Source organism: Haliotis rufescens, unplaced genomic scaffold (genome assembly GCF_023055435.1).
Source record: "Haliotis rufescens isolate VD_foot unplaced genomic scaffold, xgHalRufe1.0.p SCAF_19, whole genome shotgun sequence".
Taxonomy (NCBI): Eukaryota; Metazoa; Mollusca; class Gastropoda; order Lepetellida; family Haliotidae; genus Haliotis; species Haliotis rufescens.
The window spans coordinates 16595412-16609743 of NW_025963879.1; the positions used below are offsets into that span (position 1 = coordinate 16595412).

The 14332-nt window shown below is 41.0% G+C and overlaps 2 protein-coding genes across 5 annotated transcripts in view; both read left to right on the top strand.

Annotated features, from left to right (window-relative positions):
- Positions 1 to 1536: 1536 nt before the first annotated feature.
- On the top strand, positions 1537 to 4415 carry LOC125381659. Of its 2 annotated transcripts, none has more exons than XM_048398938.1 (2): positions 1537 to 1917; positions 3823 to 4415. In XM_048398938.1, exons 1-2 carry the CDS (start codon positions 1817 to 1819, stop codon positions 4391 to 4393), a joined length of 672 nt encoding a protein of 223 aa, XP_048254895.1. In that variant the 5' UTR covers positions 1537 to 1816; the 3' UTR covers positions 4394 to 4415. The 2 variants fall into 2 exon arrangements, with proteins under 2 accessions (XP_048254895.1, XP_048254894.1); XM_048398937.1 differs by having other exon boundaries at positions 1539 to 1913.
- A 3728-nt stretch (positions 4416 to 8143) lies between these two features.
- LOC124137584 overlaps positions 8144 to 14332 on the top strand; it is a 52590-nt gene continuing 46401 nt past the window's right edge. The window contains exons 1-5 of one of the 3 annotated variants that reach the window (XM_048398939.1): positions 8144 to 8306; positions 9316 to 9435; positions 12254 to 12432; positions 12661 to 12917; positions 13283 to 13348. In XM_048398939.1, coding sequence (XP_048254896.1) covers positions 9336 to 9435; positions 12254 to 12432; positions 12661 to 12917; positions 13283 to 13348 — 602 coding nt within the window. In that variant the 5' untranslated portion in view covers positions 8144 to 8306; positions 9316 to 9335. The remainder of the gene's footprint in view (positions 8307 to 9315; positions 9436 to 12253; positions 12433 to 12660; positions 12918 to 13282; positions 13349 to 14332) is intronic. The other 2 variants (XM_048398940.1, XM_048398941.1) reach the window with 2 other exon arrangements.

Here is a 14332-nt window from a genome sequence, read left to right on the forward strand (position 1 = left end):
GGCGCCGCGATTCGCTGTGCAGAGTTGCGTCCCTTGGGCACGCCAGAATCCTATGATTGTGGGTTCGAATCCCAGTTCACCCCGACTATGTTTCTAGTTTTGTCAGCACCATACCCATGCTCGTGGGTTACACCGAAGTGGTAAACGTCGGAAACCTGCATCACTTCGGGCTTTCCTCCCACATTAAGGTGGCACGCCGTGATATTACTGGAATACTGTTAAAAGCGGTGTTAAACCCAACTCAAACAAAATGGCAGCGCCCAGTAAAGACATCTAATTGATAATCAAGATCTATATTGTGATAAAACATGTCTTGCTTCAGGAAGTGCATCAAATTATGTGAGGACCTTGATTAAAAACATGAAAAGATTAGGAAAATATCTGTTGATGCTGGTACACATGCTTTGCAAATACTGCAAGCAACTGAAATCTGCAGGACAGTTTACGAATCAGATGTTGGTTTTGTGGCATGATTTGGATTGGACTATGCATAGACTTGTTAGTCCGGCAAAAATATAACTCCATAACACCTGTCTAGTTCAGCAAGGGTGGAAACCGGACTTTTTAAAGTGGTTTAAAATGGTTTACCACTTTAGTGAAATCCACTGGTAAACCTGGAAACATAATCAGGGTGAAGCTGGGATTTGAACCCATGATCATAAGATTCTGGTGCATCTAAGGGAGCCTACTCTGCACAGTTAGCTGTGCTTTAGATGGCTGGGCTAGACTGACCCATTTACTTGTGATAGGTAATGACATGAGAAGCCTGGAGAGGGCTAGAGGAATGAAAACCTACTCACGTTGTGTATAGGCATTAGTCTGTCTTACAGCCCCTGATATAAATATATCAAATACAGCCCATGCAAGTTTATAATGTTTGGCAAGTCTAGATTACTGGAGTATCGGGGTCTCTGAAAATGAAGAGAGACTCTGGGCTACTTTTTATTAAATTATTATTAAGCTAATTTAACAACTGTTGTTTTTTTCTGTACGATATGTTCATTTCAGAGACTAGATGTTAGTTTATATAGGCATGGAAGGTCGCTATTCTATCGGGTGCTATTATCATCACGTTGCTCCACCCACTTAGTGACGTTTTTCGTCAAATGATGCCACCAAGCATTTCCTTGGTCGACAGCAGGGAACAGATTCTGCATTCGCACTGTTTACACTTCCACAATAAAACAGACCGTAACCCACCTAAGAGACTTCCTGGCAGTTCTATAGCAGAGACCATATCGGTATATGGTCTCTGTCTATGAAGATTCCGGGGTAGAATAGGTCTTCAGCAACCCATACTTTCCGTAAAAGGCGACTCTGCCTGTCGTAAAAGGCGACTAACGGGATCGGGTGGTCAGGCTCGCTGACTTGGTTGATACATGTCATCAATCCCAAATGCGTGGATCGATGCTCATGATATAAATCACTGGATTGTCTGGTCCAGACTCGATTATTTTACAGACCGCCATCATATAGCTGGAATATTGCTGAGTGCGGTGTTAAACAACAAACAAAACTGTCTATAGTAAGCAATCTTGGCAAGAGTTGTGTCCCTTGCAAGAGGCATTCGCTCGATAAACGAAGCGCTTCTCCTTCTGGCAGGAAAGGGGCAAATACTGCCGCGACCGCAGGGAACACCTTTGTCGTTAATTCCCCGTTGAAAAGAGAGCCCGCAGATACACACAGAGATTATTATAAATAGGGGTTGTTGTTGTAATAGATGCATATATTGTAATGGCCGAAGAGGACGATGACGAAAAGCCGCCAACGTATAATGAGGCTGTGCAGGTCCTAACGCGTGAAATCCGTCACAAATATGGGATCACCGCATCTAACTTTGGACCAGAATTTCTTATGGGTAACTCCGATATTGTGGCTATATTCCCACCCCACGAAGACGACGGAAACCATGGGTAGGTAAGACAACTTTAGGGGTAATGTGGGTTACTAGATTGTTCACATGACAGTGGTTTAGAAATTAGACCAACTGTTGGTATTTCCGTGTTGTACAACTGCGTATGAACAGTCTCCGCTCCCTGTCGGTAGCATTCGTCACCACTCGTCTCTTTCCGTAGCTGGAACGACACGAGCTACTCGACAGTTTCGGGTGAGCCCAGAGCTCTTCTTTACCGAATGTTCCGAGCTGTCATCTGTTTTGTTGTTTGTTGGTATTTGTTCTCTCAGCTCTATGACGGCGGTCTGTAAATAATGGCGTCTGGACCAGATGATCCAGTTTCACTGGATCGCAGTGATTGACTTGATTGAATCGATCTATGCAATGAGTGAGTGAGTGAGTGAGTATGGTTTTACGCCGCTTTTAGCAATATTCCAGCAATATCACGGCGGGGGACACCAGAAATGGGCTTCACACATTGTACCCATGTCGGGAATCGAACCCGGGTCTTCGGCGTGAAGAGCGAACGCTTAAACCACAAGGCTACCCGACCGCCCCATCTCTATGCAATGAGAGACGATGACATGCATCAATAAAGTCAGCGAACTTAGCTGACCTCCCGATCCCGTTAGTCGCCTCTTGCGACACGCATGGTTTGCTGAAGATCAATTCTACCCCTGATCTTCTCGGGGTCTGTCCACTGGACTTTTATCAACTCGTGTTGATATATTTGATATAACATGAGTGAGTGAGTGCATTTGGTTTAACGCCGCTTTTAACAGTATTCCAGTTATATCGCGGCGTGTCAGCTTAATGTGGGAGGAAAGCCCGAAGTGATGCAGGTCTCAGACGTTTACCACTTCGGTGAAACCCACGAGCACGGGTATGGTGCTGACAAACCTAGAAACATAATCGGTGCGAACCGGGATTATTTGATGTAAAAAGACACTCGGATGAGATTCTCTATATACACGTACACTTCATGGGCAATACATAACGTTTACTTTTTGTAAGCAATTACAATGCGTCTCTTATACCTATATATGTTACTGTTCCCAGGGAGATGTGATCTGATGCTATTGCGCAAAGATTATGTTACTGTATTGGGTCATCCTTATGATATATTAAAAATGAAAACAATGTTATTTACTAATTGTGTAAGTTATCTTTTGACATTTAAAAGATTATACAGTTGATACCAGGCTGTAAATCAATTTATGAGGTGGATCGAGTCGGTTTGCTTCGGAAGCGAATTTTTAATAAACATAGAAAGATCAAGCTGACCTGGATTTTTTTAATGAGTGAGCAATGGAAGTTGTATTTATTTTATCACATCGGGGCATAATTGCTCACATCGGCGGGGAAAATTCAGATACGAAGGCCTTTTATTATTTCACGTCCAAACAAAAATTCAGGGCAGGCGGAGGATGGGAAACTCGGACATTCTTTTTTTTGGATGTAGTAGATTTACCCTCACCCCAGAAGATGCAGTATGAGACGATTTTAAGCTTCCACGTGGTTATCAATTCCGATATAAAAACAAAATGATATCTCTTTACCATTTAGACAGAGGAATAGTCTCTATATTTGTGACAAGAGTGTCAGGAAGGCTCGCGCTATTGGGGAAAAAAGACTGACGGAGTAGCCCCCCCCCCCCCCTCTCTCTCTCTCTCTCTCTCTCTCTCCCTCTCTCTCTCTCTCTCTCTCTCTGGTTAAAGCTTTTAGTCTTCACAACCAAGACATGTTCGATTCCCAATGTATGAAACCAATTCTTGTATGAAACTATTTTGTTCACTATTTACTTCTTTTTGTCACTTTTATTTAGTTCTTTTTGTCATACGATGTGACGTAAAGCTTTAACTCACTCACTTAACTCACTCTTTTTGTCATGATATACTGTGTTCACGTGTATGACGTTTGTGTTGAAGGCTCTCCGTAAACCAGTCTCCATCTGCGGAGACGTCACCAACGTCTTCCAGAACGAGCAGCGTACCGGATACTTCGGCAACACCAACACATCCTACCACTGACATTAATTCACCACGTGCACATCAAAGAACTGTAGATCCCTCGAATCAACCACAGCACACCAAAGGCCGGGTTGAATACCCACTGCAGGTCTCCTTTGAACATGGCAATCTGGACATTCTGTCTAACTGTACACAGACTGATGTCAACTGGGAGGTCCCTGCTAACGCTGACTTGTTCTCTGCGTTAATCTACAGACTACAAGTGATGATGCCACCTCGCTCGGACGTGGTGAGCGACTGGGAGGAGGTTGCCGTGTGCAAAAGCCCCCTGATTCGGTTCTACAGGCTTGGGGAGGTACTTATTATCAACAAAAAACGTTTTAAAAGACTGTTTGGCAATCCCCCCAAACCGTTTTCTGTCATTATAAAACTGAGGATCAGAGCTGAAGGAATCCCAAGGGACTCGGAAGTCACGAGAAACGGATTTTGGAATGAGATTGATTTACGATTGTGGCGAGAGACATCGTGATTCAATAAAAGACTGAAGTTGATATGAATTATTATTATATATCTGTGATATTAAAAATATCCAATACGTATATATCATGATCTTTTATATTTTGTCATTTTATTAACAAGAAGTCAACATTTCATACAAGACTATATTATCACCAGGCATGACTATATGTCCTATATACAGTAGCACTAGACTAACACTTAGTCTCTGAAAATATATAATTTTGATAGAAACAGGTAACTACATTAAAATTGAAATGGAGCCCCAGTGAGATGGATGATTTTGAATCTGTGTGAAATCTAGACTTGCTTCATTTAGGGCTGTAGCAATACAGTAAGGGCTGGGGGAAAGGCAAAGAAATATGGTTCGGGGACCGTGAGGCAGACTCTGCATCAGGGTGCGTTCGTATTTCTTAACAACTCACTGAGTATACAACCTGAGGGAAATCTAGACTTGCTTCATTTAATATATAGTTCGGGGACTGTGAGACGGACTGCATTATCACCAGCACTATCTGTTTTCTACCGGAATCTTCACGGGTCGTAAAACGTGTTAAGAATGTAAACACATACTATACATGTTCATGAATGTGCTTCAATCCTACACGGTATGCACATTTGGTGTGTTCTGTCTAAACACGTTTAGGGTCTAAACACATGATAGGAGCTATTGCCTCATAGCCTAAACACCACCGAAACGCAACATCCCCATAATCCAAACGTTTAGAATTTTACCACATTCAAATATGTTTAGAATTTAAAAACACCTTTAAACATGTTTAGAATGTAAACACCTATAAACATGTTTAGATTGTTAACACCTTTAAACATGTTTAGAATTTAAAGTGCTTATGATCAGGCTATAAGTCAACTATGGATGAGATTATAATATATACTGAAATTGGGTGTGCAAATTAGATTTACAGGCACGTACATAAAACATATACCACCAGGACTTACAACGAATAACATATACAACAAAACCAAACTCGACTCGTATTGGTTGGATGGTTGTTTAACACCGCACTCAGCAATATTCCAGCTATATGACGGCGGTCTGTAAATAATCGAGTCTGGACCAGACAATCCAGTGATTGACACCATGAGCATCAATCCACGCCATAGTGACTAGGACAAATGACACTTATAACGACAAGAGTCTCCGTAGCACAGGTTGTTGGGTGACGGACAACAGATAAAGAGGTTACAGGTTCGAATCCCACAGAGGTATAAAATGTACGTGTTCATAACTGTGTTGTTACTGTATGCCTAATACTATTTGTCTTATACAAGAAGCTGACAATGAAAGTATATCTGATTACTACTTTAACATGTTTTAGTTCGCGTCGTTGGGCCACCCAGTAAAAAAAACTAACTAATTAGTAAGGTCTTCTAACATGATACCCTGTGACTGGACAGTGACATTCACTAACTATACTACTCAAAAGAAATTAAGGATCACCCGATTCTTTCATAATGTCATGACATGAGAGATTAACTTTAGTAATATGAAAGAATCAGGTGATCCTTAACTTCTTTTGAGTAGTATACATTAGTCAACTTTACACACTATTTCTGTCAGTGCAAGGCACAACATGTCTTGTGAAACTCTAGCTCTGTTTGAAGCTGATCCAGAAAGGTTCTTGCAAACATTTGAGACTATGAATGGAACCCATGCAGCTACAGACTGAGACCAAACAACAATCAATACAGGGGAAGCATTTGACATCACCACCCCCACAGAAGGCAAAGTCTATCCCATCAGATGGAAAGATTGTGGCCGCCGTGTTCTGGGATGCTGAGGGTGAAATCACGGTCGGCGATCTTAAATAAGGCCAGACAATAAACGGAGCTTATTAAGCTGCACTTTTGAGGCAATTACGGTATGGACTTATGACTACGAGACGCGAGAAGCTGAGATAAGGTGTGCTCTTCCACCAGGACGATGCGCCAGTGAAAAAACAGTCTTTGCCATGGCTACGATCCACGAATGTGGCCTTGAACTCCTTCAGCATCCATCTCATTCTCCCGATGGGCTCCATCAGACTTCATCTGTTCCTAAACACGAAGAAAACTCTAGCCGGAACATATTTGGATTCGAACGATGACGTCATAGAAGCAGTGGAGAACCTTATAACATCTCGACTACCATATATAATATTCAATAACACTACGAATATATCTCCTGTACCATAACACCTCGACTCTCATTACTATAACATCATGACTACCTATCTCTTAATTTCTGACTCCTTGAGTATTCTGGCTCAATGCTATGACATTTCGGCTTTTTTATCGTTTACTATAACGCCTTGACTATCCTGGCTCATTCTATAACTTTAAGGCTACCCATCTCATGTGCTATAAAACCACATCTATCTATCTCATATTTTATAACACCTCAACTATCTACATCTCTTCTGCTATAACGCCCCAGCGATCTACCTCTTATGATATAACACCACAACTATCTATCTCCTTTGTTATAACACCACGGCTTTTGTGTCTTCTATGTCATGAAACCAGGCAGGTTGAAGTTCGCATTCGTGTCCAACTCGTGTCATTCCGGGACAAGCCGAATAGCGGGTTACGGAAAAGGGCGAGTGGTGACGAATGTGAAGTTCGTTTTTCAAATAACGAAAAAAAAAACAAGGCAGCAGTGGATTCGTTATTCAAAGGTTGTATATTGAACAACTACAGTAAAATGGTTAAATACACCGAAACTCAGTTAATATATGACTGCAGGTTCGCCTCACATCGTCCAAAAGCTGTTAGCTTATTCAGTGCTTTTGAATAACGATAAACAATTTGACTATCTTATATTTGAATTGACTATATAAGAATTGCTGGACTTAAACTGATAATTGGCGCTGTCTTTTTTTCGTTATTGATAAGTACTGAATAACTAAACAGCTCTTGGGCGATGGTACACCTAAAGACAAATCTGCTGTCATTTATGACATGAGTTTCAGTATATTTGACCACAACACTGTGTAGTTGTTTACTGTACATCCTTTGAATAACGAATCCGCTGCTCACGTCCGGTTGCTATCAAAACGTGACTATAATTTCGTTTGTGCAATACTATTACATCTACACTATATCGAACCGTGAAGATCCGGGGTAGAATAGGTCTTCAGCAACTCGCGCTTGCCGTAAAAGGCGACTATGCTTGTCGTAAGAGGCGACTATGCTTGTCGTAAGAGGCGACTATGCTTGTCGTAAGAGGCGACTAACAGGATCGGGTGGTCAGGCTCACTGACTTGGTTGATGCATGTCATCGTATCCCAATTGTGTGGATCGATACTCATGATGTCAATCACTGGATTGTCTGGTCCAGACTCGATTATTTACAGACCGCCGTCATATAGCTGGAATATTGCTGAGTGCGGCGTTAAACAACAAACAAACAAACAAACTATATATATCACCACGCTCCTCGTATCTAATGCTGGAACACCATATGCACGACAAATGTAGCAACTATACCATTAGCATTACGGCTAAATAAATAAATAAACATATAACGAATTGTACTCTTTGGACAGTCTGCAAGAAAAGGGCACATTAATGTTTTTCCTACAATGCGAAGAATATGTATTTGTTGGAGTGAAACAGGGGCTTGATTATTGTTTTAGCAACCCCCACCCCCTGACAATCGAATTTAATAAGCAAGTTAGCTGAATTAAAAGACAACGTGCCAGTACTAATCTCAAGTAATAAACACTCGAAATAATAACTGCTCCCCAACAAATACGAGCGCTTCAACGACACTGGTGGTTTGCAGAAGTAAACAAATGAAAGTCGGTCATATGTTGGTGACAGTAGATAGCGTTAGTTATCGCCGCGACGCTCCACATAGGGCAAAGTGTGACTGGGAGATGGCATACAGAACTGGAGCTGGAACTAGCTGTCAAGCTGAATAGGTGACAAAAATGGTGTTTAGTTGGTGGGGATTTTCAGTCCGCGATCAGCTGTTTCGCTTCTTGTCAGTGTATCATACTGTATGTTGCATTTTGATCGATATGACCGGTAGACTCAACTGAAGTACCAAGGGTAAGACTTCAGCCCGTACCCCACACCCACACCCACCCACCTCAAGAATATTAGCCGAGTGCCGCGATGGGGTCCCACAGTCCAGACGCGTACTGCGGTACATTCCTCGAGGCAAGCGTGTTGACAAGCCCATATCAAAGCCTAGTGGAAAAAAGACTTTGATAAAAAGGCTTGTGGACGCTCTTGCCTCGGGAAGATAACTGTGACATAACAGCGATATCAACTTTTCAGTCACAAACCCATATTTGTAAAAAATCTCAGAAAAATACGAGGATAATCGGCAAAAACAGTCTGAAGAGGATTTATGAAGATGGTGTTCTCGGCCGTGATATAGGGTCATGTCTTGACTGCAGGACTCCATTGGGGCTCCCGGCTACAAGAATATGTATAATTGAAAGGATTGAGCAACAATACATTGGACATGGTATTAGTGAGTGAGTATAGTTTTCCGCCGTTTTTAGCAATATTCCAGCAATATCACTGCGGTGGACACCAGAAATGGGGTCCACACATTGTACCCATGTCAGGAAGCGAACTCGGGTCTTCAGCATGACACGACGAACGCTTGAACCACTAGGCTACCCGACTGCACCTGGACATGGTATGAGGAGGAAGGAGTTGAAGACCCTGGCAGAAGTTTTTCCCCACAATTTATCATTGTTGAATTACTTCCCCTGATTGTGCCAGGAACTGCTATTTCGAATTAGGACCCTTGGCTTGTCATCACTTCAGGCTGATATATTACATGCCATGAAATAATAAAAGTACTGTTAGCCCCTCTGAAAATAACGCAATATATAGTGGCTGCCAATGTGTTATGTTATTGAAGACTAGCTGAGAGAGAAGAGTTATTTTGTAATAATTACAACTTTTTACAAGGTGTGTTCATTGTCAAGGGCATGATGATGCTTGCTGCGGCAGTTGGTGTTGCTAGTGGGGTCTTCATCTGGCTCTTCCTAAAACCAAGCAATCCTCGTCATGGTATTTATGCAGTACCAGGTAATACATTTCAATGCCAGTCATCACATGTTTTACAAATCAGTTATGCAACAGTGTATTTTTTGTGTTCTTTATCCATTTGCTGTGGACTGACTGATATTAAACTTGGTTTTGGCTGAACCTGACTGTTTGACCTACGTGACAGTTTTCAGAGATCGCAACCATTATGACTGGTTGTTTGTTTGTTTGTTTGTTGTTTATTTGTTTGTTGTTTAATGTCGCACTCAGCAATATTCCAGCTATATGAAGGCGGTCTGCAAATAATCGAGTCTGGACTAGACAATCCGGTGATTGACATCATGAGCATCAACAATAAAATGAATTACGAATTTGGTACAAAACACCAGGTTCATGTTAATATGAAAACTTGCACCAGACAAAACCAGGTTGTTGTGTGGACAGTAAGGGTTAGCCAGACACAAATTTGAATTTTTTATACATGCACTTGGTGAATGTAGATATGAATATTAAGTTGCATTTTTCAATAATAGATTGCACTGCTTTTTTAAATTTAAATCGAGCCCTGCAATACAAAATATGATTTGTTTTTATCAAAATGGTCAGTCAATATTTTCAGATGTCAAGTATCCGAGATCTTCCTGATTGCCTTGCATTTGGGGATGGCATCACTGGTATTGTGAAGAACACAGTTACTAGAGTAACTATTGACATATTGTGAGATTCTGTAAGAAATATGTTTCCCGTGGAATTAAATCCAGCACTTCATGCTTGATCCCGTGAAGATCTGGGTAGAGAATAGGTCTTCAGCAACCCATGCTTGCCGTAGGAGGCAACTATGCTTGTTGTGTTGTGAGAGGTGACTAACTGGATCGGGTGGTCAGGCTCGCTGACTTGGTTGATGCATGTCATACTATCCCTGTTGCGTAGATCAACGTCATGATGTCAATCACTGGTTGTCTGGTCCAGACTTGATTATTTACAGACTGCCATCATATATCTGGAATATTGCTGAGTGCTACATTAAACATATAAACAAAAAAAGAAGCTTCATGTTGGCTGCAAGATCTGAGTACAGTGGGGATTGGGTGGTCAGTGTCATGGTTGATTGTGTGTCACTGTACCTGTATGGTGTGGGATGTTGATCATGTTATCATCCACTTGCTTACCTGGCGCATATTTCATTATTTACATGCTTCTGTTATAAAAGTGAAATACTATGACTGCTTCATTTAAAAAACCTATAGAAACAAAATAAAATCTATATTTTTGTAGTCTTAGATTTAAGCTTCAAACCCCTTCAAACCAGTAAACTTTTGTAACTGGCATACTAGGTTTAAAAGTAATACAAATAAGAGCAATAATCAACATGATTATATAATGTTTTAGCAAGGTACTCATTCCTCTGGCGACCCCATAAGATCCGGGGTAGAATAGGTCTTCAGCAGCCCATGCTTGCCATAAGAGGCAACTAACGGGATCGGGTGGTCAGGCTTGCTGACTTGGTTGATGCATGTCATCAATCCCAAATGCGTGGATCGATGCTCATGATATTAATCACTGGATTGTCTGGTCCAGACTCGATTATTTACAGACTGCCGTCATATAGCTTGAATATTGCTGAGTGCGGCGTTAAACAACAAACAAACAAACATTCCTCTGGCCTTGTTTAATTGTGGCAAATTGTAACACTTGTATCACTTGTATCTAACATGTCTACTGAACAATGTCAGCAGTGAGATGATATCAGTTTTATACAACCTTTAACCTATATAAATTGCCATAGTTTATCTTGTGTTCATTTTGCAACATTGTTGTCAAGTGTAGAAGTTTTACATATGAGCATATGCTATAAATACTGACATATATGTGAGAACCATCTTCCCAAGGCAAGAGAGTTAACTGACTATAAAAGTCAAGTTTTCACCCGTGCCGAACTAGGTTGGAATTACTGGGCTTGACCGTAGCGCCACCAGTGACTATTACCAGTTATGTCACTTCCAAGCCTCTCCTATGGACCAATCAGATTCCACCTCTCGTATCACTTGCGTTTGCTTCACACAAAATGGTGGCGCCCAGTCAAAACAATCTGATCGATAATCAAGATCTATATTGTGATAAAAAGGGGCTTACATCGCGAAATGCATCAAATCACGTGAGCACCTTGATTAAAAACATGAGAAGATTTGGAAAATATCTGTTGTCAACTGGACTTTTATAGTCAGTTAACCTCTTGCCTCGGGAAGATGTGTGAGAACAGGACAGAGATATGATAAACAAACATTACTGTATCCTGACAACTAGAGTGCATTGCAAGCCACAAATTGCTTAGAGTAAGCAAATTAATCACTCATCCCAGGGTCTGCAACAGTTCGAGGTGCTTGCGCACTCTTCCAAAGCAGCAGTGTAACTACCGCTTGGTAGCCTTGCCCCAATGAAAGAACGTTATAAAAGAGGCTCGATGATGAACTGATGAAATTTATGACTTTGAAGATGTGGAGCAGACTGAGGATGATGCGGTGTTAGCTACCTTTGCTCATTTCCCATTTGATCCAGTCAAGAATTTCTTGTTCAGCTGTCCAACTCAGCCGCCATTTTGGTTTGAGAATGAAGCAACCTTAGTCAGCAATTGGTACGATTGCAAGCGGCTGGAAGTGCATCATTGTAAGGCAAACTGCTGTACATCGCTTGCAAGCGATTAGCGCATTGCAACACACCTTTAGTCACTGATGTGTCAAAAAAGAATTTTTGCAGGTAAAATGATGGGTTGGCTTGGTTACACTGGATTTGTTTTATTTTTTTCATGAATAAATTAGTTTTGATAGGTAAGTTTCACTTAAATAATGTATTTGTGTTACAGGTCGATGGTACTGGTTGAAAAAGGCTGTGTTTTATCTGATGATCTGTGCCCGTAAATGGCAGAACAAGAAGAAAGGTCAAGAACGAGGCCAAACTGACAACTTCTCGAAGGGGTACGGGAAAGGCAACACCGACCCTGCCAGCATCGACGGCCCCCAGATCCTGGGTGAAGATCCCTATGTGAGTATTCACTCACTCACTCACTCACTCACTCACTCACTCACTCACTCACTCACTATCATGAGTGGACTGATCACAGGAGTCTATTCTGTAAAAGCAAGTTTATATTTTTCATGTCACATTGTAACACAAATGTGTTGTTAAACTTCATAAATACTTACATGAATTTTATTTTTTGTATTGATCAGCACAGTATACCATCCTTTCACCGTACTGTTTCTTCCACAGGCAATAGACACCGCCTACTATGCTGGGTTTGGAGAGGATGGTAGCAAGGTTGTGTTCCGCATTGCCCGCCGCCATGGACGCAGTGCCGAGCTCTGGCTGTTTCTCGATCTGCCCGGTATCGGCCAGCTGCAACACCCAGTGCACCCAGATACGGATGTTTATAACACAGATGGGAAGAACTTCTCTGCCGGTGGACTGACCTTTGAACTTCTTCAGCCAATGAGAAGATGGAAGATCTCATACAGTGGATTGATGAGGTACAGGGGCCATCTCAAAATCATTACATTAAACTTTGTTTTTACATTTTGAATTTTCATTGTAATTAACAGTTATTGATATCTTCCGGATTGGTAAAATGTGATGAATTTGAAGATTTAATTTGGTTGTCTTCTTTTAAGATTTAGTTTGTTATTAATTCTGTCACTGTCGGTAAAAAAGTTACATGCACCTGTGGTGTTCCCCTGTGGAAAACCCCTAGATATAAGTCTGTATGTGTTACAGGGGAATTCAGTGAGTAAACTGCTTTTGAAATATGTCTTTATCTTCTTAATTGTGATACTCAGGTGTCATTATTTTGAAAGATTTAGCAAAAAATATTAAGATGTATTGATTTCACTTTCAGGGTGGGACTGTGTAATAATATAGATACAAAACCTGACAAGTTTGTACAAACCAAGATTTCCTTCATGTAAGTAGTTTCTTGTTAACATTGTTAATAAACAATATGAAAAGGTTTATTTCTACAAATAATACAAAAGAAGTTAAAGGACGATTGGGTAGCCTAGTGGTTAAGACGTTCGCACATCACGCTGAACAACCGGGATCTTTTCCCCACATGGCTTCAACCACCACAAACCAATCAATCAATCAATCAACTAACCAACCAACCAACCAACCAACCAACCCATCCATCCATCCATCCATCCATCCATCCATCCATCAAAGTGGAGTCAAGTTTAAAAAAATGACTTGAGGATCCATGTCTCAAAACCTGACCCAGACTTTAGTACCTTAACCCAATGGTAATTTGCCAGACAATTTTGTTTCTCTTAGCATCATCTGAGTCAACATTTGTCCAGACACTGTACCATTTCTGTTCCATTCCTCAAAACATGTAAGAGAAATGAAGATGTGAGTTGTCTCCCCTGATTGGATACTCAAATCCATTTATACCCAACCCGTCCTTGGCCACTCCAGTACTGTTCAGAGCCGTAGTTTGGAGGTAAACAAAATGGTGTTTGAACGACTTGAATCAAATTTCTACAGGCCCAGGTGAGGGTATACTGCCAAGCTTTAATATGATCAAAATAATGTTGAAAGCAATGTAGAACTCAACTCATCTCTGCTGCCAAGCTTTAATATGATCAAATTAATGTTGAAAGCAATGTAGAACTCAACTCGTCTCCCTTGCCAAGCTTTAATATGATCAAATTAATATTGAAAGCGATGTAGAACCCAACTCATCTCAGCTGCCAAGCTTTAATATGATCAAAATAATGTTGAAAGCAATGTAGAACTCAACACATCTCAGCTGCCAAGCTTTAATATGATCAAAATAATGTTGAAAGCAATGTAGAACTCAACTCGTCTCCCTTGCCAAGCTTTAATATGATCAAATTAATATTGAAAGCGATGTAGAACCCAACTCATCTCAGCTGCCAAGCTTTAATAT